The sequence below is a fragment of the Neofelis nebulosa genome, chromosome X, assembly GCF_028018385.1.
Source record: "Neofelis nebulosa isolate mNeoNeb1 chromosome X, mNeoNeb1.pri, whole genome shotgun sequence".
NCBI lineage: Eukaryota > Metazoa > Chordata > Mammalia > Carnivora > Felidae > Neofelis > Neofelis nebulosa.
In genome coordinates this window covers 126,491,815-126,517,821 of record NC_080800.1, presented here as the reverse complement: position 1 = coordinate 126,517,821, position 26,007 = coordinate 126,491,815, and the positions used below count along the sequence as shown (strand labels likewise).

Sequence of the window (26,007 nt, the reverse complement as noted above, 5' to 3'; positions counted from 1 at the left end):
ATACTGTTTTCCATGGCGCTTGCACCATTTTATAACTCCCAACAGTGCACACGTTTCCAATTTCTTCACATCCCTGCCAACACCTGATATTTTCCGTTCTTTTTCAAGTTTATTCATTATATTTTGAGAGAGAGAGAGGCAAAGAGAAAGAGAGAGAGCAGGGAGGGGGCAGAGAGAGAGAGGGAGAGAGAGAATCCCAAGCAGGCTCCATGCTGTCAGCACCAAGCCCGACACTGGGCTCAAACCCATGGACCGTGAGATCGTGAGTCAAAGAGCCGAGTCAAGAGTGGGTCACTTAGCGGACAGAGCCACCCAGGCTCCCTGAGATCACGAACTGAGCCAAAATCAGGGGTCGGACGCTAAACCGATTGAGCCACCCAGGCGCCCCGGGAGTTTTATAGTCTTAGGTCTTACATTTAGGCCTTTAAGCCATGTTGGATGGGTGTATGTGCACGATGTAAGGTAAGGGTCCAACTTCATTCTTCTGCATGTGGATGTCCGGTTTCCCAGCTCTGTCTGTTGAAGAGATCATCCTTTCCCCCACTGAGTGGTCTCGGCACCCTTTCGAAGATCGTCTGACCTTCTCTGTCAGGATTTATTCTGGGGTCTGTGTTCTGTCCTGTCGGTTTGTCTGTCTGTCTTCATGCCACACCACACGATTTCGCTTCCTGCAGCATGTTTTGAAATCAGGAAGTGTGACTCCTCCAACTTTGTGCTTCTTTTTCAGAATTGTTTTGGCTGTTTGGGGTCCCTTGAGAGTCCATGTGAACTTTTGCATGAGTTTTTCTACTTCGACTTAGTTTTTGATAAACGTATTTTATTAGGAGCATGCCCCTTTCGTCACAATTTTGCATTTGTTAGGATAAAGTCTTTTGGTTTTATTATTACGAAATTTGGTAGGGCAAAAGCAGATGGAATTGCTTAATATCCAGCTATCTTTGGCTTGTAAAAATGGCAGGCTTCATCTTATGCGACGTAATACGTACACAAGAGAACACACCAGTTCTGTGGACTGTGTAGAGAATGACGATAAAGCGCTACGCCTACATCCCCGCCATCCCCTGGAGGACTGCACTCCCAAAGCCTCTGAAGCCCCCAAGTACCCTCCTCCTCCCTCAATGGAGGTAACCACAATCCCTCCATGTTTTTCTTTTTTTTATGTTTATTTGTTTTTGAGAGAGAGAGAGACAGAGCATGAGCGGGGGAGGGGCAGAGACAGAGAGAGGGAGACCCAGAATCCGAAGCAGGCTCCGGGCTCCGAGCTGCCAGCACAGAGCCCGATGTGGGGCTCGAACTCACGATCCGTGAGATCATGACCTGAGCCGAAGTCGGACGCTCAACCGACTGAGCCACCCAGGCGCCCTTCCTTGTTCTTCTTTATACTTATCCCAAATATGAATTATGCTGAAACAGTATGATTTAGTTTTGTATATTCTGCACTTTATATAAAGGGAATCGTACCAGATGCAATTTTCTGTAACTTGTCGCTTTAATCCCATATCACACTTGTGACAGAGTCCAGACTGCTGCACGGGGCTGTGGTTTCCTCACTCTTATTGCCGAGGGCTCGCTGCGGCAGCACATACGCTGAAATTGGCGCGATACAGAGATTGGCATGGTCCCTGAGCAAGGATGGCACTCTTATTGCCGAATAGTTTCCTGTCCTTTGACTCTAACATACCGTGTTTATTCTCCTGCTACTGGACGCTTGGCTCATTTCTGGCTTTGGCTTGTTATAAGATGGTTTATTTGTAAACCATCTGGTTTATTTGTAAAAGAGCTTCTCCAGGATGTGCCCAGGGTGACATCCTTAGGTCATACATATGTACATCTTTAAGTCTACTGGATAAGGACAGATCGTTTTCACATAGCACCCTCCGCTCCGCGCCGCACTGTAAGAGTTCCTGCTGCCCCATAGCATCGCCAGTGCCCAGGGCAGTCACACTTTCTAATTTCTGCCAATCAGTGGGAATACAGGGATATTTCACCGTGACTTTAGCTTCCATTTGCACGGGCCTTCTGTCCTAACTACATCAAGGGTGAAGTCTGGTCTTCTGCAAGAGGTGGGGCAAGGATGTGAGCGTCTAGCAGTTTCTTTATTTTTTTTTTTAATATTTTATTTCATTTTATTTCATTTTGTGTGTATTCCGTCTTGAGAGAGACGGAGAGAGAGCATGAGCAGGGGAGGGGCAGAGAGAGCGGGAGACAAAAGATACGAAGTGGGGTCTGCATTGACAGCAGAGATCCCAAGGTGGGGCTGGAACCCTGGAACAGTGAGATCATGACCTGAGCCAAAGTCAGATGCTTAACTGACTGCGCCACCCAGGTGCCCCTTTATTTTATTTTATTTTAAATTTTTTTTTCAACATTTTTTATTTATTTTTGGGACAGAGAGAGACAGAGCATGAACGGGGGAGGGGCAGAGAGAGAGGGAGACACAGAATCGGAAACAGGCTCCAGGCTCCGAGCCGTCAGCCCAGAGCCTGACGCGGGGCTCGAACTCACAGACCGCGAGATTGTGACCTGGCTGAAGTCGGACGCTTAACCGACTGCGCCACCCAGGCGCCCCTATTTTATTTTATTTTATTTTATTTTATTTTTTTTTTTTTTAATTTTTTTTTCAACATTTTTTATTTATTTTTGGGACAGAGAGAGACAGAGCATGAACGGGGGAGGGGCAGAGAGAGAGGGAGACACAGAATCGGAAACAGGCTCCAGGCTCTGAGCCATCAGCCCAGAGCCTGACGCGGGGCTCGAACTCACGGACTGCGAGATCGTGACCTGGCTGAAGTCGGACGCTTAACCGACTGCGCCACCCAGGTGCCCCTTATTTTATTTTAAAAAAATATTTATTTATCGAGAGAGAGAGAGAGAGAGAGAGAGAATCCGAAGCAAGCCCGGCGCTGTCAGTGCAGAGCCCAACTTGGGGCTCGATCTCACCATCCACAAGATCAAGGACTGAGCCGAAATCGAGAGGCTGACGCTTAACCGACTGAGACACCCAGGCCCCTGCAGCTTCTTTATATGTGTGTGTGTGTGTGTGTGTGTGTTTAAGATCAAGCAGCTTCCTATACAGATTTTCCATCAATCCCCCCCCACCCCTGACCGAGCATGCACACATATTTTCTTCTGAGAGATCTCATGCCTCCAGGTCTTCTGCAAACCAGCCCCTGCTCCTGGCTGCCTCTTCCTGCAGTTTTAAAACTTTGCTCTGGTCTCCTGAATCACCTGTTACTCCCCCACCTGTCCTCCAGCTTCTAAAACATCCTTGGTAGGCACCCATCCCATTTCTGTGGTGAGTTCATTCCTTTCCACCTTGGTCATCCCCTTAGTGTCATTTGCACCAGATTTGTCGAGCCAGGACTCCCCAGGTGCTCAGGCTCCCTCGTAACTTCTCTCCTTCCGTTCTGGCCAGAGACTTGTTTATTTTACGAGTTTCAGAGAACACACTTTGCGTTTTATTGATCTTTCTTTTTTCCATTTCATTAATTTCTGCTGTCTCCGTGATTTCCTTTGGTCTGCTTTCTTAGCGTTTATTCTACCGTGGTTTTTCTAGCTTCCTGAGTTGTGCTCATCTTAAGCTCTTTAAGGCTATACATTTCCTCCTAAGCACTGCTCGAGCTATACATCCCGTAAGTTTTCATACGTAGTGTTTTCGCTGTTGCTCACTTCCGTTTTTAGAATTTCATTATAATTCTTCTTGCGCCAGTTAGGTGGAAGTGTATTTTAAAATTTACATTTGTACATTAAAATTTCCAAATATATGAGAGGACTTAGTTGTGTTACGGACTTAGGATTTTATTCTCTCACAGTTTGAGAACGTCATTTGTACAATACCAATTCTTTTAGTATTTGTTGCAGCTCGTTTTGCGGCCTGGGACATGATGAGTTTTAGTAAATGTTCAAGGTGAACTTGAAAAGAATGTGTAGTCTCTAGTTTTGCGATGTCCATTAATGAAGCGTGTTCAATTTTTCCTATAGCGTTACAAGTTCTTTCTTTCTTTAATGTTTGTTTATTTATTTTTTTTTTTTTCTTTTTCAACATTTTTTTAAATTTTATTTTTGGGACAGAGAGAGACAGAGCATGAACGGGGGAGGGGCAGAGAGAGAGGGAGACACAGAATCGGAAACAGGCTCCAGGCTCCGAGCCATCAGCCCAGAGCCCGACGCGGGGCTCGAACTCACGGACCGCGAGATTGTGACCTGGCTGAAGTCGGACGCTTAACCGACTGCGCCACCCAGGCGCCCCGGTGTTTGTTTATTTTTGAGAGAGGGAGAGAGATGGAGAGAGACAGAGAGAGGGGGACAGAGAATCCAAAGCAGACTCCGTGCCAACAGCACAGAGCCCGATGTGGGGCTAGAACCCATGAACCGCGAGATCATGACCTGAGCCGAAGTCAGAGCTTGGTGGACTGAGCCACCCAGGCACCCCTAGTCCCACAAGTTTTGTCTCTTTGAGCTACCAAGCATAGTGAGGAGCACCTCCTCCCCAGGCTCCTCATATCTTCACCCGCCACCTGCCCTCCTTCAGCGAAGGCTGCCATCACCCACCAGGCCACGTCAGCCAGAGCCCAAGGGTCATCTTGACTATCCCTGTCTACCTCCCCCCGAGACTGATCCCCAACCCCCATGCATCTTGACTTTCTTCTAATCTCGCTCTTATATATCCAGGATCTGAAGCGTCAGCACATCTTGCCTGGGCTGCTTAAAGTGGTGCTTTAAGGGCTTTTACCTTTATCTATCATCCATCATCTCTCTGTATATATCATCTCTCTATTACCTATCGATCATGCATCATCCAGCTATCATCAATCAATCAATGTATCTATCACGTATTATCTACAGATCTATTTTCTGAGGTGAAATTCACATGACCTACAATTCACCCTTTTAAAGGGCACTCGGTACAGTGACCATCACCTCTACAGTTCCAGAACCCCACCCCAAAAGGAAAGCCCATGTTCCTTATGCAGTCCCTCCATTTCCTACCTCCCCGGCCGCTGGCACCCACCCGTCGGCGTTCGGCCTCCGCGGATTTGCCCGTTCTGGACATTTCCCGTCCGTGAAATCACGCACCATGCGGGCTTCTGTGTGCGGCTGCTCTCACTCCACCCCGCCCTCCAGGTCCTGTTGTGGCAGGGGTCAGAACCGCATTCCTCGTTCCGGCCGAGTCGCCGCCGTCGCCCGGACAGACTGCATTCTGTGTGTCCGTTCATGTTGATGGGCTTCTGGGTTGTTTCTGCTTGCAGATTATCATCAACACCACTGCTATGAACGTTCACATCTAAGTGTTTGATTGAACATCTGTTTTCAGTTGGCTTGGGTTTAAGCCAGGAGTGGACGTGCTGGGTGGTATGGGAGCCCCATTTCCCTTGCTACCCGCAGGGGACGGGGACCAAGCTGTGCGCTCTTGCCTCCTTCCAAACAGCCCTTCACACACCTGCCATAAGCGGAGCTGCGGGCCGCCTCCCTCTTTCCTGCTGGAAACCCTTTGCTGGCTTCGCCGTAGCCTCCGAGGTAAGTCCAGGCTCCCCAGCGTGGCCCCAGCCCCTCCCTCCCTCTGCCCTCCGCATCACGTTGACGTCCCGTCTGGCTCCTGATTCACCTCTGGGCTTTTGCACAAGCCTTCCCTCCTCCTAGAAGGTCTGGAACCATCTTTTCCCTGCCGCCCGGAGGCCAGCAGCGTCGGGACGCTTTCTCCTCTGTGGCCCCCTCCCTCTGCCCACTTTGCAGGGACTGGGCGTCAGTCCCCTCCCCTCCCCCCCAGCGCTGTGAGGTCGGGATTGCACCGCACTCCGGTTGGCGCTCAGCCATTATGTCTGGGAGATGTTGCTAAATCTCCCTCCTGGGCATGTCCCCAGGAGACTACGCCGAGCTGTGCGTTTGGGTGGAGGTCAAGTTTATTCTTCGAGCCCAGGCGACCTGATGCCTGCTCCGCCTCTCCCCCAAGCCCTGCCGCACAAAGAGGCTAGGCGACACCACTGCACTTTCTGTGGGAGGCTTTTACTGAGGGACTGAGGGAGGCTCCCCGGCCAGAGGGCTGAGGGCCTGGAAAGGCACATGCGGTGGTGGCTGTGGTGGGGTCTCCCTCTTGGGTAGGTGCTGGCTTTGCAGAGACAGCTCCCCTGGCTGACCCCTCTTTGGCACTGAGCTGGGCACAGAGGTGCCCTCATGCCCGGCAGCCCCAGCAGTCATCCCCCATTCAGTTGGTCTGCAACCCCCACCCCCCCGGAGGTGGCCGGCAGTGTGGGCTGGTGGGGCACAGGGCCTCTGGGGGCTGGCTCAATGGCTAGGCCACCTGCGGAAGGACCGTGGCCTGGGCCACCTCTGCTGCTGGCAGGGTGCTCATGTTGGCAATCGAGATGGCTACAAACAGGGATCCAATAAATTAGCTTGTAGAAGGAAAGAAGGCTAGGGGCCGAGGAGGACAGGGACCACATTCTTGTCATCGCTTGCTAAGAAATACTGTGCGCTTCCTCCCAAGGGCTCCTGGAAACAACTGGTGGGGAGAAGGGGTTCACACTGGGGGCCCCTTCTGGCTGTGGGCCCCATTCGCCCGTTCCTATGGCAGGAAGGGCATCCCGTGGGATGGGAGCCTCGGTGGGCCATCCGGGGGGACCTCGTGGGGTCTCCGAGGGACTGAAGAGGAGGGAATAAGGGGGACCACGGTGTCAGGAGGGCAGGGCCCCACAAATGCCAGGCTCTGCACAGTCTGGCCGGCAGTGCGAGCTGGGGGTGTCACCTCCACCCCCACCCCCTCCTGGAAGAGAAGAAAGGATCACCCGCCCGGCCCGGGGAAGGGGGCGCAGGGACAGGTGCGTGCTTTCGCTGGCAGCCAGGAGGCCCGGGAGGGAAAGGCATGCGGGGTGGGCCTGCGGCAGGGCTGGCTGGAGGGGTGAGCGGCCGGGTGCTGCTGTTTCCTCCACGTGGTCCCGGGGCTCAGGGAGAGGCGGCACCCTGGAGGACCCCAGAGCCCTGGCCCAGGATCTGGCAGAGCTCCTGGAGGCGCCGCTGCATCTTGGGAATGCCGGCCAGCTGCTGCTCAAGCCGCTGCTTCTCCTCAGTCAGGCTCAGGCGAGCGGCGGAGTCTAGCTTCTCGAACTTCCAGCCACCCTCCCCATCAAACTGCAGCAAGTGCGTGTGGTACTTCCTAGGCCGGGAGAGGGACGGGGGCGGAGGGGCAGAGGCTGTTCGGCAGGAGACACTTGGCACCCTCCTCCCGCCCCACTGCCATGTCCCCGGGGGTGCCGAATGCAGGCGGGAAGGGAGGGCACCTACCACAGGGAGGGCCGGTGGGTGATGGAGAGCAGCGCAATGCCAGCGTCCTTGGCCGCCTGGAAGATCTTGCCTTCCACATCGATGCTCACGGCGCTGGTGCATTCATCCAGGAGAGCGTACTTGGGCCTGGGGCAGGGCCCAATGTGCTAGGCTGTGGATCCTCCTTCGCAGAAGCCTTGGCCTGCCCCCCCCCCCGCCCCAGTGCAAACCCCCGATTCTGCTTTTTGGGGCCAATCCGAGCCCGGGGTGAGGCCTCCGAATGGTCCCGGGGCACCTGGCTGTCCCACCCAGTGCGCTGGGATCACCCAGGCTGCCCTTTCAGCTCTGCCGCTGGCTCGGTGCGGGAGGGAGCCCACGCGCCGCGGACAGCCCAGCTCACCTGTGGTAGAACATGCGCGCCATCCCGATTCTCTGCTTCTCACCCCCCGACAGCACATCCTTCCAGTCACACACGGCTTCCCAACCTGGGCGGGGCACAAGGGGGTTCTGTTGGATTCAGCAAGGGCTGGGCATCAGCAGGGGCCCAGACCCGGGGGACGTGGGAGGGGCTGGAGAGGCTAGTGAGAGTGGAATACGGTGGCACGTTTGACTTTGGAGAAGGCTGGCCACTGGGTACGCGTGTCCTGCCTACTTACCTACCTGGAGGTAAGACTTTAATAGCCCAAAAAGACGTGATCAGGATTGTGCAGACAGTCGTGGCACAGCCCCACGGATGACTGCAGCAGCGTCTCCTGAAGGGTCCTCACCCGCGGGGACTGGGTGTTTGTCACTGCCTGTCACCAGTGCCTTAGCGAGTCTGAGCAGAAGCAACTACCTCCCCTCGGTCCTCCCTCGGGACTCGAAGTTTTGTCAGGGCGCACGCCCAGCCACAAGAAAGCCTCTACTCCATACCTTGCCTTGAGGCCGTAGCTTGCCCGGAGGTGAGGGGTGACCGCGTGACTGATTTCTGGCCGACGCGTGTAAGTGTGTTACACATGTGGCAGCTTCTGGAACTTTCTTTAAAAGACACATGGCATGTGCCCTTGGCCCTCCCCCCCTTCTCCAAGCCACGGCCTGGGATGTTATGTGGTAGCTGGAGCAGCCATCTTGGACCACGGGGTGGCTTCAGTGGCAGAGGCTAACATAGCTGAGCGACCTGAGGGGCCTTTCACAGCGCAGGGCTGCCTCCATCAGTGGTGGCCTGCTTTCCTCAGGACTTTTACGTCACGGTAAGATAAACTTGTGAACGATCTTGCCGACAGTTCATTCGGGGAAGGGGGTTCTGCTGCTCACAGCTGAACTCAGTGCTAATAGGTTGTGACGGCAGGCCTCAAGGGCCCAGCGCACTCAGGGGTGCCAGAGAAGACAGGAGGAGGGGTGCACCCCCAGCGCGGGGCCGCTGGAACAGAAAAGGGCTGACCAGGACACAGGAAAGCCGGGGATGATGCCTGGGGGGACCACAGCCACCAGGGTAGGCCCAGGAGGAGCCGCCCTCCCAAATCCACCACCTCCAGCCCCCTTTGTGACACAGGCGACAACATCTGGGAAGAAGCCTCATGAATCATCTGCTGTGCCCTGAACACCTGCTATGAGTCCTTACAAGACAGATTTTGTGTCAGGCTGGTGCTAAGGGAGCTGTCCCCTTTTGCAGGGGAAGAGTCTCGAGAGGTGAGGTCACTGCTTACGGCCAAGCTGTCCCCAAGTGACGAGGCAGGAAGCGCAGCCCAGGCTCTCAGATTTCAGGAAGAAAATTGAGCCCAGCCCCACCTCCCTTTCCTCCAGCAGCTCCGCAGCCCTGGGCTACCAGCTTGTCCCTCCACTCCTGCTGTCTGCTTCCCAGGGGATGGCGCCTCCCAGGCTCAAGACGGGAATGCAAGCGTCCCCTCTGGCTGTGTCCTGCTCCCTGTGCTAGAGGCGCTCTGCACGGACACCCTGGGCACACGTTCCACCCGTGCTCTGTCCTCTCGCTAGACCTGTCACTTCCCTGCCTCGAGTCTTCCAAAGGCTTCCTTCACTGTCAGGGAAAGCCTGGGCTCCCTGCCTGGCCCACAGGAGCCTCCCTGCCCCTGAGCCCGATGGCCTGAACAAGGTGTCCCGGGCCAAAAGTGAGCACCCCCATCGCACGCTTCCCGCTGTGCCTGGCTGCCCTCGTGACTTCCGCCCACCAGCTGGGGCGTTCCAGGGCGCTAGCACTTTGGACTCTCGGATGCAGGGACTATCTTTATCCCTCAGGGGCGAGAGGGAGGCAGGGGTGGGGGTGGCAGCCGGTCCCCGGGCTGAGTCTTGGGCCAAAGGGCAATTGATAGGTGGCTCACTCCCTGGCGCTGATAGGTGGGACGGGCCACCCCCTCCCTTACCCCCTTCCCGCTGCAGTATGTGGTTCAGGTGCACGATGTCCAGAATGGCCTCCAGGTGCTGCTCCGAATAGCCTTTCCTTCGCATGTCTTCCACAGAGTCTGGGTAGATCACCTGGTCTCGCAAGGAGCCCACGGACATGTAGGGCCTGCGGGGAAGCTTCACGTCCGCTAAGGGCAGGGTTAACCCTGTTCCCCGCCCCCTCCCACTGACGGCCTGTGCCCTAGTGGGTCCTGTCACCCCCTCCCCCCACCAACAGCCTGTGCCCGAGTGGGCTCTGCCCCCACCCCCACCGACGGCCTGTCAAGGGCGCTGGCTGCTGGACTCGGGGCTGACTCGAAGCCCACAGGCCCTTCCACAAACTGATCCGGGCAGTGCTCACACCGTGCCCCCCCCATGCACGCGCACCACGTGCTATGCACAGTCCCCCCGCGTGCATAAGTGCGTGCTCACACATCTGGCACGCTCGTGCACGTGCACAGACACACACCCACTCGCGCACAGACACACGGTCCCCCCCCTTCTGTGTGCACACAGTCACATGCAGTGGAGTCGCCCAGCGGGCAGGTGAGGGCGGGGCAGTGGGTGGAGGCGCTGTGGCCCTTGGACTCCAGGGCAGAATGTTGCCGTCCTCTCCCGATGCCCCAAGCTCTGCTGGCTCCTGGGCGGTGGGGCCCACAGAAGGGGGGAGCAGGGGCAGAGCTGGGCGCCGGGCCCCCTTCCCCCTCACCTCTGAGGGATGTAGAACATGCGCTGGGGCGGGGGCTTATACAGCACGCCACCGTATGCGGGCCACAGCCCGCCGAGGATCCGGAACAGAGAACTCTTGCCGCAGCCGTTGGGGCCCGTGATGAGCAGGTGCATGCCTTCTTCCACCTGTGGGGGCAGCGGCGTGGCGTGGGGCCCCGGCAGAGGCAGGGCCGCGGGGGCCCTCCCTCCTCTGACCGTGGCCCACACTCAGGGGCTCCCCCAGCCAAGGGCCCGAGGCATGAGGTCCAGCGCCCAGAGCCCTAACCTGACGCCTGTTTTGGGTCCCGGCCTGTCCCCTAAGCCCCTTTCATGTTCCGGAGAGCATGGGGCCAGCCTCAGAAAGTCCACGTCGCCCTCTCTGCCATGCCGTCCCGCCTCGCTAGGAGTCCCCATGTGCTCGCTGTCCTAGTAGGGTCGCTGTCCCTTGCTTTCCCGTGAGGGACTGTCCTGAGAAAAGCAGTTTCCTTCGAGTTCTAGGTGGACGGTACAAACTCCCAACTCTGTTCCTCATGCCTGGCCAGTCCTCCTGCCTCCGTGGCCCTCTCACTGTCCCTGGAGGTCCTAGGGTGCTGGGAAGATGCCTCTGTGACCCCCGGCCTCAGTGTCAAGGCCTCAGGCTCCCCGGTCACCGGATTCCATGATGCCTGCTGGTCTTATAGAAACACCTGCTGCGGGCTGGGGGGGGGGGTAGCCTGGGGGTGCGTGTGCAGGAAAGAGGGGGTCAAATGGCAGGGAGACCACCATCCTCGGGAGGCAGGGGAGAGTACGGGGCATGAAGCCAGGGCACCCGGGCACAGCTCCCAACCTACAACCCCCCCACCCCCCGCCCGAGGCCACGTTAACTTCCACTCTCTCAGAGCGTGACTGATGGTGGCACCGCTCTCCTGCTGACCCACGTAAGTCCCTAGGTGGCCTGAGTGCGCCGGCGTTGTGGGTTGAGCGGGGTCCCTCCAAATGCACATGTTGGAGTCCTACTCCCCAAGACCTCACTCAGAATGTGACCTTATTTGGAAACAGAGTCTTTGCAAATATAATTAATTAAATTTAGATGAGGTCATCCTGGAGTGGGGTGGGCCCCTCATCCCACGTGACTGGTATCCTTATCACACGGGGACATTCGGACGCAGAGACGTGCACACAGGAAGAACACCACGTCAAGATGAAGGCACAGTTTGACGTGAAGCCAAGGCTGGGAACACTGCCGATGGCCTGGGATAGACAGACTCTCCCTCACCTACCAGACACCCTGATCTGGACTTCCGGCCTCCAGAATCCACTCCTGTAGTTTGAGCCCCTCACTCTGTGGTCCTCTGTTACACTATAAAGTCTCTCTAGCGGGGCCTGGGCCCATCAATGTGCACCCAGCAGTCCGGCAGGCCCGGCCCAGCCCCGCCCCCAGCCAGCGCCAGGCTGCCTCTCTGGTCCCCTTCCCCGCCCCTGTCCCACTTCTGCGCCTGGGCGATCACGACTGGGAACCGCTTCCTTCTCTTCCCCAACGTCTCCTAGTCCCGGAGCCCAGCTTCTGCTTAGCCACCCACCCCTGCTCTTCCCACCCCCCGCCACGGTCACCCCTTCTCGCCTGGCCATGCTCTCTAACAAGCTGCGCCCTGGCTCGCCAGGGCCCCCAGTCTTGGCCTACTTGGCTGTCACTGGGCCTGCCTGGAAATCATTTGCCTTGGGCAAACCAATCATCGGTGGCTTCCTGCCATGCCGCAAGAGTGACCACAGGCAGGGGCGATGGGGATCACACCACGGTCCTGTGTTGCCTGGGGTGACGAAATGTGTCCGCCTCCAACTGGCTCTCAGGGCCCTCCCGGCAGGCCAAGGAAAGGAGCCCCAGGCACTTGCCTCTTTTCACTTACCCCCGGCCGGCCATGGCTCCTGCCGAGCTGGCTCTGCGGCCAGGTGCACGAGGCCTCTACGGGACCCGGCCCCGAGGTCCCTTAGCTCTGTGCTCCTGCCACTTCATGGCCTTCTTTCTGCCTGCCCTAGGGGGAGGTCTTCATCATGCAGCCCACCTGTCCCGAGGCTCCTGGGTGAAGCTTCAGGTGACCTCCGTGCACCACAGGGATGGGACTACCCTTACTGTGGCCCGCACGGGATCCTGGGCAGCTAACTGGGGACCTTTGTAGTACTTTTGGGGCCCCAGAGTGGGTCCTCCCAGAGGGCAGGGCCCCTCCAATTTACCTCTAGTTCCCAGTGCCCAGCCCAGGGCTTAGGGAATATTGGTTGAACGAATGAAAAAATGAACGAATGAATGAATGAATGACTCCCTCTCACTTCTTACCCTGACCCCCTGCCCCCACCCCTGCCAACAGGTCTCTCCTTCATCCTATCATTCCCTGACCCTGTCCAAAGCTCTGGCTAGGGACAAGGTGACTGGTGGATGTTGGCCATCAGACAGCCTCTGTAGTGGCTGAGAGCCCTCTCAGCGGGCCAGGCTGAAGTCCGCACACACCTGCACTGGGGGCTTCTCGAAGCAGATGGGGGGACCCCAAGCCCAGGTCACTGGAGCAATCTATTCTACCATAGTTGGACTTGAGCCAGAGTCCCCAAGTCCCAGGCTTCTCAGGGATGGAACCGGGGAGGGTGGCAAGGATGGGGCCAGGAGCCCTCAGGTGACCCTCGGCCACTCCTGGTAGTCGCTAGTTGCTTTGATGAGCTCTGACTCCACTGCGCCAGAGCCAATAGTCAGGGACACGCTGGCCTCTCAACTTGACCTTAGCCCGCCTGCTAAGTACATCCGGGGACTGACAACAGGCCCGGCAGGCCCGGCAGGCCAGACACCAAGGACTGGGGGCTCATAGATGCAGAAGGCCAGGCCCAGGGTAGCTCAGCCCAGCCCAGCCCACACTTCTGGGCCAGGCATCCCCCCACCTGTCCCCCACGTGACTTACCCTGATGTTGAGGCTGGACACCACCACCTCTCCCGTGGGCGTGATGATGGGGATGTTCTCACAAATAATTCCCTGTTCCACATCTACCACTTGGCCTGGAGAGAGAACGCAACAAAGGAATGGAGAGAGCAGTAGCACTCCCTCTGACTTCTGGTGGATTCCATGTGCCCCCCAGCCCGCTCACAGCATGCCAGTGTGTGGTCCGGGGCCCCCTTGGGAATATGCTGGGTCTTCCGGAAGTCCACCCCCAACCAGTGTCTGGTGCCAAGCTCTGGGCGGGGGAGGGGCAAAGTCAGTTCTGTGGCTTCTGGAACCTGAGGCACGGAGTCTAGCCTTGTTCCGTAAAACCCTCTGCTCTTGCTACCATTTTAATGGCAGCTTCAACGCTTGGGCCCCTCTTCCACAGCATCATGGTCTCTGCTGTAGTCTTGAACTTTCTCTTGCTGCCCACACGGGGGAGTGGTCCCCTCTACTCGGGGACCACGTCCCCCTCTTTTGCAAAGAGAAATAACAGAAATCTCAGCCAGGGCACCGAGAAGGAGCCGGCAAGCGAGGGGTTGGCCAGCGGTTACTGCTCTGGGAAAGAAGGCTGCGGGGGGCCACAGCAGTCCGGGGGAAGTCCCTCCCTGGGGCGCAGCTCGAAGATGCTGCCCTCTGGGTGGGGGGGTGTCTGCAGGGAGGGTGCCCTTACCTCGGATCTGCAGGGGCCCCTCTACACGGACACCAGAGCGCCCCACAGCCCCGGCTCCTGCCTGAGTGCTCTCCAGCTCGCCAGGCCTCTTGAAACGGCAGTGTTGGACATCTTCGAATACCTGGAACATCTCGTGTACTCGGGCCGTGTAGCCAGCCAGCTCTGTCACCTGTGGGGAGGGTGGCGCTGGCTCAGACCCTGCCAGCTGGGGGGTGGGGTGGGCGGCACAGTGGAGAGGGGCCCGCGGCTGGGATGGGGGGGGTACCTCCTTGTAGGACGACATGATCCGCTCGATGGCATCCGCGGCAGCGGTGAGGAGGTTGCGGGCAATGGTGAAGGCTTCTGTGCGTTCGCTTACGAGCTCCCCTTCCCGCATCTCCAAGGCGGCCTTCTTCACTGCCTCTGAGTCTATGGAGCACAGTGGGAAGAAGGGAGGGGACAGTGGAGAATCAAAACTGACCCACTAGGGGAAAGACAAGTCTCCCTGGCAGACGGTGCGGGACAGGTGGGTACCCACTCGCCAGAGAATGACCCCTGCTTTGCACCACACACAAAAACTAACTCAAAGTGGAGCACTGGCCTGCGCGTACGTGCTGAGACTGTAAAACTCTCAGGAAAAAGCAGGCGTTAAGTCTTTGTGACCTGGGATTAGGTCTGGCTCCTTAAATATGACACCAAAAATACAGACAACAAAAGGAAAACAGATAAATGAGCTTCATCAAAATTAAAACCTTTTGGGCACTGAAAAAAAAACATAAAAAAAGTGCAGAGACAACCTATAGACTGAGAGAACATATTCACAAATCACATATCTGATAAGGGTCTCATATCCAGAATATGTAAAGAACTTTTTCTTTTTTTTGATGTATTTTTTAATGTTGTATTTATTTTTGAGAGAGACAGAGTGTGAGCAGGGGAGGGGCAGAGAGCGAGGGAGACACAGAATCCGAAGCAGGCTCCGGGCTCTGAGCTGTCAGCACAGAGCCCGACGCGGGGCTCGAACCCAAGGACTGTGAGATCGTGACCTGAGCCGAAGTCGGATGCTTAACCGACTGAGCCACCCAGGCGCCCCTGCAAAGGACTTTTTAAATTCAAAAACAAAGAGAACCCAGTTAGACAATGGGCAAAAGATCTGAATTGGCATTTCTGCTGTATTTCTTTGATCTACAAACGGCTAATAAGCATGTGAAAAGATGCTCAACGCGATTAGTCGCCAGAGAAATAGAAATCAAAAGCACAGCTAAGGGCGCCTGGCTGGCTTCGTCCTGGTTTCAGCCGAAGTCATGATCTCACAGGTTTGTGGGTTCGGGCCCTGCATTGGGCTCTGTGCTGACAGCGTGGGGCCTGCTCGGGATACTCCCTCCTTTCCCCTCTCTCTGCTCCTCCCCCGCTCACGCTGTCTCTGTCTCTCTCAAAAATAAATAAACTAAAAAAAAAAAAAAAAAAAAAAAACCACAGTGAGATACCACTTCACATGCCCTAGGACGGCTAGAATTAGAAAGAAATGATAACAGGTGTTGGTGAGGAAGAGAAAAGATGGGCTCACACACTGCTGTGAGGGCTGTAAAATGGCCCGGCCTGGAAGACAGTTCGGCGCTTCCTCAAAAAGTTCAACATAGAGTTACCGGAAAACTCAGCAATCCCATGCCTGGGCATGTATCCAGGAGAAACAAAAGTATCCGTTCACACGGAAACCTGTATACAAATGATTGCGGCAACGTTATTCACAATCACCAAAGGGTGCAAACAATCCAAATGTCCATCAGCGGAGGGGTAGGAAAGAAACTGCGGTGTATGTACGTACGTACGTATGTATGGATATGAATATTATTCAGTCACGAAAGGCAGTGAGGCACTGACTCATCCCACAATGTGGCTGAACCTCGAAAGTGCTATGCTAAGCGAAAGAGGCCAGACACAAAAGGCCACATGCTGAATGATTCCGTTTATGAGAAGTGTCCCCCAGAGGCACATCTACAGGAACAGAAAGAGGTGTAGGTGCCAGGGGCTGGGCGGGGGGAGGGATGGGGAGTCCAGGGTTTCTGTGGCGATGACAACGTTTTGGACTTAGACAGTGGCGACGGTTGCACCATTTTGCAAATATATTAAAAACCGCTGAATTGTACCCTTTAAAAGGCTGAATTGTATGGTATGTTAATTACATCTCAATAACGGGGGCGAGAAAATGAGCCACGAGGCATTTGGCCTTCTCTGGCACAGTCCGCTCCTTCCCCCGAAACTGCCCTCCTTCCGTGTCCCGCGCTGATGGCAGCAGCCCCTCTCAGGGCCACACCTGCACCTCGTCGTCTCACGCCCAGAGCTGTGTACCCCGGGGCCTCTCCAACACGAGCGTCCCTTTTGGACCTCCATCACCACCCCCCATCTCTCCCTCATCTCTCCCCTTGAGGCTGCATTCTTTGGCCTCCGTGAGCGTGGCCATCCTTGATGCCTCTGTTTCTCCCCAGGAGCCCGTTTCTGTCTTGACTTGCTTGTCTGTTTCAGTCTAGAGCCCACGGTTGTGCACTTTGGTCCTCTCCTGTCGGCGGACTTGACTCCCTTGATCCTTAGAGCTCTCAGGGGGGCAGGGCTTTTACACAAGGAATGCTCTGGAAATGGTGATGGGGAGCAAGGGGGGAGGCCGAGTCTGAGAGTGAACAGTGCCCGCTGGGGGTATCCAGGGGAAGCAGAGGCTCCCGGGCTGAAGTGGTGGGAAGGAAGATTCTGTAAAGAGCCCGGGGACTCTAGGGTTATGATGGGCCGGGGTGGGGTGGGAAGGGGCGGGAGGCAGGTTCAGGGCAGATGGCCTCCAGAACAGCACACGGTGGAAACTGGATGGGACGGATGGCCCGAGAGCCTTGCGTTGCCTTTTCTTGGGCCTGGCCCAGGAATCCAGGGGACGGGACTGTTAATCTTGATAGCGTATGGTCCCAGGCCTAACTTCCCATCGTGCCCGGGGGTACATAGCCCCCAATAGGCAGGGGGGCCATAAGCCTTCCTCCTCACAGGTCCCGAGAGCTGGGCAGTGACTGCACACGCAGGGAAATGGTGTGCAGCTGCCGGGGGCATCCTGGAAATAGCTGGCACCTCCTTGGAGGCAGAACTAACCGACCTCTCCATAGGTTACTGCAGAGACTCAGGCAGCTAAGACCAGGGCCCCAGAGCGGAACACAGGCTGCTGTTCACAGCAAGGCCACTCCTCCTCTGGGCCCTCCAGGCTTGCAGCTCCAGGCCAGAAGGGCAAAGGTATCCAAATTTTCCCCACTTGACAATTGGGAAGCATCTGTCTCCTCCCATTGGTCCCCAGTGCTCTCAGCCTCCTCGAAGCACCTAGAGCCCTCACTTAGCCACCGGGGACTGGGGACGCAGCAAGGACAAAACGGACAAAAACCCCTGCCCCCACTGAGCACACAGCCTAAAGTGGCAGAGTGACAATAAAGCAAATAGAGAAGTAGAGTAGACAGGGCGTTCAGTGTCAGGACAGCAGTGAGGCGGGGAAGGGGAAGAGGACGGTGGGGGGGTGGGTGCTGTCATCAGAGGGAAGCACATTAGAGCAGTCACCTGCAAAGGCCCTGAGGCACAAGCATTGCTTCAGAGGAATAACAAGGGGGCTGTGAGTCAGAAGTAGAGGGAACAGGGGGGCAGGAGTATTTTGTTTTCACAGGTGCCGTGAGGCCAGGGACAAGAGCTCACGCTTCTTTGAATTGCTCACAAAGCCTGGTGTAGCAGGGGCTCCAAAAAGTCCTAGGCTTTCACAGGAGGGAGAAGCCTCGGGACCAGACAGGCCCCACGGCCAGCTATAGAGGAAAGTAGCTGCAGGCGCTTCTTCATGGAAACCACAGGTCACCTTGTGGGCGGGTCCCCGTGCTCCAGGCCAGGGGTGCTGACCGGGTCTGGCACCTGTGTCTAAATCAAGGCCGCCCTTTCCGTATGGCCTTTGCGGCAGAAAGCAGTAACCCCCCTCCAATAGATCCTTCCTCTTGGGGGTTACCCAGAGGGGGACAGACAGTGGAGCGTTTAGAAGCCCCAAGGCAGAGACACAAATAGGGAGAGAATCAGAGAGGCTTCTGGTTCTGAAACAAGTCAGCCTCTCTCTCTCTCTTTAAAAAATTTTTAAAGTTTATTTTACTTATTTTGAGAGAGAACGCAAGCGCGCACAGGAGGGGCAGAGAGGGAGAGAGAGAGAATCTCAAGCAGGCTCCGCACTGTCAGCTCGGAGCCTGATGTGGGCCTTGAACTCATGAACCTCAAGATCGTGACCTGAGCTCAAATGAAGAGCCAGTCACTTAACCGACTGAGCCACCCAGGCTCCCCTCCCTCTCTTTACATATAACTGAAAATTCTCTTACTATGGAACTGCACAACACATGACACCTTTTACGTTCAGAAATTTTAAAATGTATTTTATTTCTTTTTTTGAGCGAGAGAGAAAACATAAGTGGAGGGAGGGGTAGAGGGAGAGGGAGAGAGAATCTCAAACAGGCTCTGCACCCAGTGCAGAGCCCACTGTCAGATCGTGACCTCAGCCAAAACCAAGAGTTGGACACTTGACCGACTAAGCCACCCTGGCACCCACATTTTATTTATTTTTTTAAGTAAGCTCTACTCACACCCAACGTGGGGCTCCAATACACAACCCCAAAATCAAGAGTCGCATACGCCACCGAGTGAGCCAGCCAGGTGCTCCAAAATACGACACCTTTTATTTTATTTGTTTACATTTAAAAAAAAGCTTTATTTTAAGTATGCTCCATGCCCATTGTGGGGCTTGAACTCATGACCCTGAGATCGAGAGTTGCATGCTCTACCGACTGAGCCAGTCAGGTACCCCAAAGTAGAACTATTTCATTCATTCATTCATTTTTTAGAGAGAGAGAGAGAGAGCGAGTGTGAGCAGGGGAGAAGGGCAGAGAGAGAGAGTCCCAAGCAGGCCCCATGTTCAGCATGGAGCCCAACGTGGGGCTCGATCCCATGACCCCGGGATCATGACCTGAGCTGAAATCAAGAGTTGGATGCTCGGGGCGCCTGGGTGGCTCGGTCGGTTGGGTGTCCGACTTCGGCTCAGGTCACGATCTCGCGGTTTGTGAGTTCGAGCCCCTCGTCGGGCTCTGTGCTGACAGCTCGGAGCCTGGAGCCTGCTTCCGATTCTGTGTGTGTGTGTCTCTCTCTGCCCCTCCCCTGTTCACGCTCTGTCTCTCAATAATAAATAAATGTTTAAAAAAAAAAAAAAGAGTCGGATGCTCAACCAACTGAACCACTTAGGAGCCCCAGCATTACACCTTTTAAAGCAGAGCTGTGCTCCAAGGAAAACAAGAGAAATTCCCAGGAGCACAAAGAGGGGCCAGCAGCCAGGTACTCCTGTGAAATCTCCAGAGATGGGAGAAGACAGGGAAGCTTCTGTGCAGCTGGGGCTCTAGGTGCACCGAACAAAAGGTCTCTTCTAAGAATCTGTAATTGTGTGTGTGCAGTTCAAATTAATACTGCCTCCAAGTTCAGAAACCCCTCCTCCCTGAGCTGAGAAGCTAACGTGAAATGGCCTCCAAATGGTCAATTAGCCAGGTGTGCAGGTCCAAACAAAAGCACACACACACTGCACTGGACAACTACCCCTCCAGTGAGACCACTCGGGGTTCCCACGGAAGTCTGGTTGCAAAGCCCATGGGGAAACAATACATCACAAGTTAGAGCCCCAAGAATTCAGATAATCAAATAGTTGGATAGAGACCGTGGAGCGTAAAAGGAGCAGTCCAAAAGACGAGAAAATCGGACACTTCTAGAAACGGTTTCGAATTCATATTCGAAAAGAAAAATTTCAGCGCGCCTGGGTGGCTCAGTCGGTTTCTTGATTTCACCTTGGGTAATGATCCCAGGGTCGTGGGATTGAGCCCCATGTTGGGCTCCATGCTGAACATGGAGCCTCTTTTAAGATTCTCTCTCTCCCTCTCTCTCTCTCACTCGGGGTGCCTGGGTGACTCAGTTTGTTGAGCGTCCGACTTCGGCTCAGGTCATGATCTCACAGTTCGTGGGTTCGAGCCCCGCGTCGGGCTCTGGGCTGATGGCTCAGAGCCTGGAACCTGCTTCGGATTCTGTGTCTCCCTCTCTCTCTGCCCCTCCCCCACTCATGCTCTGTCTCTGTCTCCAAAATGGATATAAACATTTAAAAAAATTTAAAGAAAGATTCTGTCTCTTTCTGCCCATCTCTGCCTGCCTATGTGTACTCTCTCTCTCTCTAAAAGAAAGAAAGGAAGAGGGAAAGAAGAAAAAAAGGAAAATTTCTGTTTTCAAATTTCTGTGTGAAAGAGAATCAAATAGAACTTATGCAAATAGTCACTCAGGGGCGCCTGGGTGGTTCAGTCGGTTAAGCATTCAGCTCAGGTCATGATCTCGTGTTTCGTGAGAAGTAGTGCAAAGCCTGCTTGGGATTCTCTTTTCTCCCTCTCTCTCTCTGTCTCTTTCTCTGCTCCTCCTGCGTGTGCTTTCTCTCTCTCTCTCTTTCTCTCTCAAAATCAATAAATAAACTTAAAAAATTATTAAAAAAAAGAAAGTCATTGAAATTTAAAAAAACTTCAAATCAGCGCTCACTTCGGCAACATATACTAAACATATACTAAACAAACTTCAAATCAGACGCAGCTGAAAAGCGAAGTGATGGGTGAGTGAGCACAGAGGTCAGAGGAAATCTTCCAGATTCAGCACAGTGCTAGGTGGGGGAGAGCAAAGGTCTGCATGTCTAGCAGAAGTTCCATAAGGAAAGAGTAAAAGAACGAGACCAGGCAACATATGGAAAGATAACAACTGAGAATTTTCCAGAATGATCAAAAAATGTGAACATACAAAGGCCATACAAGTATGGAGAAACAAACCTACAGGTAAACACTTCGTAGGGAACCTGGAAGATGGCAAAGAAGGAAGTTTCCAAGTAACCGGAGAGACAATGCAGGCTTCTAGGGGCGGTTAAGCTGATAGATTTTCCAATGGAGAAAATGGAAGATTCTCAAGGGGCTGAGAGAAAATAACAGTCTGCCTCGACTCCCACACCCAACCAAACTTTGGGGGAAAGAAACAACAAAATAATCTCAAAGCTCCCACGATGAAAGCCTTGCAGAAAGAACTTTTAGAAGACGTAGAAATCGGTAAACAGGGATGAATTTAAATCCACATCGACCCGATAAAGCAATAGCCGAGCATAAAAACAACAGGAAAGCAAACTTGACACAGGGCTACCTCAAACATCAGCGCGGCTGGTCCCTCCCTGAGTTAGAATGTTCTAAAGGCTGGGGGCGGGGGTGGGGGGAGGCTACCCTTCTCCCATGCGCGGTAACCACGAAAAGACTGGCAGTTAGAGGAACAAAGTGGGAATCCTGATGATCCCGTAGTTAAGGTGAAAAGCAAGGAGGCCTTCCTGTCCCCCACCCCCACCCCAGACCACAGGGCAGAGGTCTACACCCACTGCTGCAACCTCCAAGAGTTGTAGGCACGGGAAACCCAAGGCCCGAGCACTTGCAGGCTGCAGTGAGCTGAGGACAGGGCCAGGTGGGCAAGGGTGCACGGGCCTGAGAAAGGGACATGCGTTGTCCCTGACTCACAGTCCCCGGGCTCAGCTGAGTGCTACCCAGGAGAGTGAAATGCCGGGAAGCAGAGACACACGCAGAGCAGAAGGCAGCCAGGAGCTGTGGGACCTTGGTTGCCATCGAGGATGCCGGGTGGGCCTCACGGCCCTAGCAGAAGGGGTGGGTGGGTCGGCTGAGCTCTTGGTCCTTCCAAGCCTAGCACTCAGTGATCCAGGAGGACAGGACAGGGTCCCTGCCTCCCCCCCCCGCCCCCCAGAGCTGGCTCCTACCTGACTCGGAGTAGCCGGTGGCTGTGATGATGGGGACGGCCACCATGAGTAAGCCGGAGGCGCTCCACACGTACTTCATGAGGAACTGTTCCAGCATGATGTACCAAAGGCGTTCCAGCAGGATGAGGTTAATCTGCGAAGCAAGGTCCTGGTAGGAGTGCCGCAACAGGGCTAGCTCCACCTGTGGGGGAGGGGTGACAGAGAGACAGAGAGAGAGAGAGAGGGAGAGAGAGAGAGAGAGAGAGAGAGAGAGAGAGGCCTTCCCGTGACCACCGTGGGGGGCAACAAGTCTCCCAGCACTGCTCATACATGCCCTGCCATTTGATGGCCATGACAAGGTCAGGGGCTGGGGGTTACAACTGGGCCACGTTTATAGGGGACAGTTTTCAAACTTTGGGACCGCTTGACGTCATAGTACGGGGGTACAGTGGCAAGGAAGAGAAGGGACTTGCCGCCCCCACCTTCGGAGGCCCATTCTTTCCACCTGTCTAGTTGGGACACTTACTGTGCCCCTCTCTTTGCCCTGCGCGGCTTTGGGACATCTTTGGGCAACTGCTGGCGAGTGCCACCCTGAACTAAGCAAAGGGCAGCACAGGAAAGTAAAAGACAGTACTTGGTGTTGAGGAACTTGCTTAGACAGCGTCTACCTACTAAGGCCCCGCCTCCCCGACCTGCCCGAGGTTCTTCTGGACAAGGGCCCTCTGCTGTGTCCTCCTACAGAAACCAGGGCAGTGGGCTCCCAAGCCAGCCCTGCCCTGCCCTCTCCGTTCCTGCACTGGCCACCACCGGCTACCTCAAGACGGGGACCGCTGGGGAAAGGGGACCGTGCAGGATCTGGAGAAGAGAGCAGGAGAGGGAAGGGAGGGGGAACCAGGGGTGTCAGGAACCGGTCACAGCAAGGTGGCCATTAGGTTGCAGATTCCTTGGCTCAGTACAGGGGTGTGTGCGGCAGCCCTGCCCTCCCACCCCGGCTGACCACAGCTGCCCAGCCTGGCACCATTTCCTTTGCCAAGTGCTTCACACCCGACTCTCCACTTGATAATCATCGCGTGCTGTCGAACGTGTATTCTTACGTCCGTTGTACCGTAGGACGCCCCAGCCCAAAGTGGCAAAGTGATGTGCGTGAGCTCGCGCAGCTTGGAGGGAGCAAAAGGTGGGGAATTTGGACCGCGCTGGCAGAGCCGTTAAAAGAGAACCAGATTCTCATAAATGATGCTTTGACTTACTAAGGGGTTTACCTTGTTGTCAAGCCAGTAAGAGTCTGTGCACGCGTGTGCGTGCACAGGCTCCCACCTCCTGAGTGAAATCTAGATCGGCCTCCTCAATGAAATCCCAAAGAGAGCAGAATACTGTGATGTCTGCCCTCCAGCCGACCAGTCACCTGTGCCCCAGCCTGGGCCAGCATCCCTAGGGGCATCAGCAGCTGAGACTGGGGTGAGCCACATGCCCGCACAGCAAAGGCAACCAACCCACCCGTGAGGGCTCGTCACCCCACACTGCTGTCCAGCTTAAAGACGTAGGCTGTGGACACACGCCGGGGCTCTCCTGCCCCCACCATCCACGTCTGCCACATCGCTTGGCTTTGCATCCAGCCCAATCCTGGTTCCTGAAGGGAGCACCCTGGTGATCCAGGCTCATGCTGGGAGCTGGCAGGCGTGCCAGCCGGGGCCGACAATGTAGCTGCGGGTAACGTGCCAAGCGCCTTACCCAAGGCCGTGGCTGCCTGCCAAGGCCCTGCGGCCCAGCGTGCGGGAGAGATGGGTTGTGGCTGCAGACCAGGCATTTTCTCTTAATCTGGAGCCTGGCCTACACCCGGGCTGCCCCCTCTGCAGAGTTCGGGGACAAACCCTTTTTTTTTTTTTTTTTTTAAAATCACAGCCTCCGCCCCACGTGCAGCCAATGAGACAAGCCCCAGGGACAAGAGCCCACCTCACTTAGGAAGGACACACAGGCCTTCAGGAGGTGGATACCATTGTGCCCCTCCCTGGAGAAGCCCTCGGGAACTGAAACCAGAGTAGCAGAGAGCAGGGCCGGAGGCAGCTGCAGCCCCAGGCACGAGGAAGGGGAGGGGCCGAGGCGAGATAAAGGGAGCATTGGCCCTGAGTAACCTTTCCCAGCGCTGGGCTCCCGGCTGGGACCCAGGCGGAAGGGCGGCCATGCCGGGGGGGGGGGGGGGGGGGGGGTGGCCGCCGGCGGGCGGGCAGGAAGTGCGTCCCGCCGCGGTGGCGGCCTGGGCCGGGCATCCCTGGCCTGGGGCCTGGGGAGGCAGCCGAGCAGGTAGCCGGGGCCAGCCTGGGGGCTAAGGCGGGGGAAGCTTTGACCCCGAGTGCCCAGCGCTGCCACCGCGCTGGGTGCTGCTCGTTAACCCCCGCTTGGGCTGAGTCATGCCCATAATGCCAGCCTGCCTGGCCCACCAGCTTGGCCAGATGCCGGCCTTCAAAGGGCCCGGGGCGGGGCGGGGGGGGGGGGCCAGGCAGCAGGCCGAGTCCCACAGTCCCTGCTGGCGGAGGGTCGGGAGCCTCCTCCTGGCTGGCTGTAGGAGTGGAGCAAGCAGGGAGCTCTACCATCTGAAACCGCTAGGATCCACAGCTCCTAGGCCAGGCCAACCACACCGAGGAGAGGAAGCAGAAGTGGCCTGGAGCATGTGGGCAGCCCCGGCCCAGCCTTCCTGCTTCTCCATTTCCGTGCCTAAGCCTGGGCCGCCCAAGGCCCTATCATCCCCAGTCTTCGTCTTCTATGACCTACCCACACCTCTGGCATGAGCCCCAGCCAGACCCGAGCTTTCCACACTGTCCATGGCTGCCTGCCCCCTAGCCTCCCAGCTGTGAGCTTTCCTCTGTGCCCAGCACCCCAACCTGCCCCACCTCGTGGCCCCCATAGAAGGCGATCTCCTCTGAGTTGGCCACCACTCGAGAGTGCATGTAGCGCAGCTCTCCCTTCCGCCGTGCCTCCTCTGCCACCAGCTCGCCAAACTTAGGTGAGAAAGCTCGCAGCACGTTGGCTGTGAGGAACAGGACAAGGCCGGCGATGGCCGAGGGCCAGGCGGTGCCGGCCCCACGGGAGCGGGCCGCTCGAACCAGAGTGTAGGCCGTCACGGCGACGTCCAGGAGTGGCTTGGTGAGGTTGGAGTAGAGGTGGGCTACCGAAGCGGCAAAGGCCACCACGTCCTCCGTCAAGGACTGGTCAGGGTTGCGAAGGCGCCCGTCCATATTGCTGACTCTGTAGTAAGTCTGCTGGGAGAAGTAGAGGCTGTAGGCATGGGCCACTAGACGGCTGCGGAAAGACAGGGCCAGCTGGCCCTCGAGGTACCGGATGGCACTGTTGATGAAGGTGGCAGGGAGAGCGATGAGGAGCCACTGTAGGAGCTGCCAGCTGAAGGCCCGTGGGTCCTTGCGCACGATGCAGCGGGCCAGCCGGCCGTCCAGGCGGGCCACATACACAGACAGGAAAGTCCGGCTCACCAGGGAGGCCGAATGCAGCGCCAGCAGCCCCGTTTCCCGGCACAGGGTCCTGGGGAAGAGCAGCCGCAGGAGCCCCAAGAGCCGCCGCAAGAACACCCTGTTCACGCTGGCCTTGGCCGCCGTGGCCCCAGAGACGTCCTGCGTGGACTCCCCTGCCGGTACCTGAGGGCCCCTGCTTGCAGCTAGGTACTGCCGCACCAGGGGGTAGATTTTGTGGGCTCCATAAGCGGTGAGGGCCAGGACCAGAGCTGTGCGCTTCAGCGTGGTCACCCGAGAGGGCCTGGGCGTGGAGAGTACCGGCATGTCACCTGGGCTGGATGCACGGGGCCGGGACTGGTGCCTGAGGCAGAAGTCGAGGCAGGTGGCCGGAAGGGTTGTTGCTCTGACCCCGGGCTCCTGGTCTAGGCCACTGGAAACCTTGCAGTGGTCCCTGAAACTGTCGCGTTAGACCACCGGGGCGGTGCTGGGGCCCCTGGTGCGGTGGGCTCAGGGCCCTCCAGGGTAGCGGCCTCTTCAGGCAGCCAAGGTGGAGAAACTTGTCAGGCCCCTAGCCCCTGGGGTCAGAGCCTCGGGGGGCGGGGGGGCGTCCCGGCAGAGAGGGCGTCTCTTCCTCTACACCTCCTCCTCTACCTCCACTCCTGGTGGCTCCCCTCCCCGGGGCACTAGGCGCGTCCGTCCGCTCCGCAGCCCGGCTGAAGCCGACAGTGACTCCGCCACCCGCCCAGAATCCCCACCCACCCTACCCCTCCCCAGGGGCGA

General features: G+C 56.4%; 1 protein-coding gene and 1 non-coding gene across 2 annotated transcripts; one reads left to right on the top strand and one right to left on the bottom strand.

Moving 5' to 3' along the window:
- Positions 1-1,563: 1,563 nt before the first annotated feature.
- LOC131503312 (U6 spliceosomal RNA) lies at positions 1,564-1,667 on the top strand. Its single transcript, XR_009257405.1, has one exon. It is a non-coding gene; the product is annotated as a U6 spliceosomal RNA (small nuclear RNA).
- Positions 1,668-5,982: 4,315 nt separating this feature from the next.
- On the bottom strand, positions 5,983-25,974 carry ABCD1 (ATP binding cassette subfamily D member 1). The gene is made up of 10 exons (XM_058712406.1): positions 24,652-25,974; positions 21,788-21,968; positions 14,216-14,358; positions 13,951-14,119; positions 13,260-13,354; positions 10,343-10,488; positions 9,615-9,760; positions 7,658-7,742; positions 7,279-7,404; positions 5,983-7,150 (listed from the first exon to the last, which is right to left on the bottom strand). Exons 1-10 carry the CDS (start codon positions 25,549-25,551, stop codon positions 6,940-6,942), a joined length of 2,202 nt encoding a protein of 733 aa, XP_058568389.1. The 5' UTR covers positions 25,552-25,974; the 3' UTR covers positions 5,983-6,939.
- Positions 25,975-26,007: the final 33 nt, after the last annotated feature.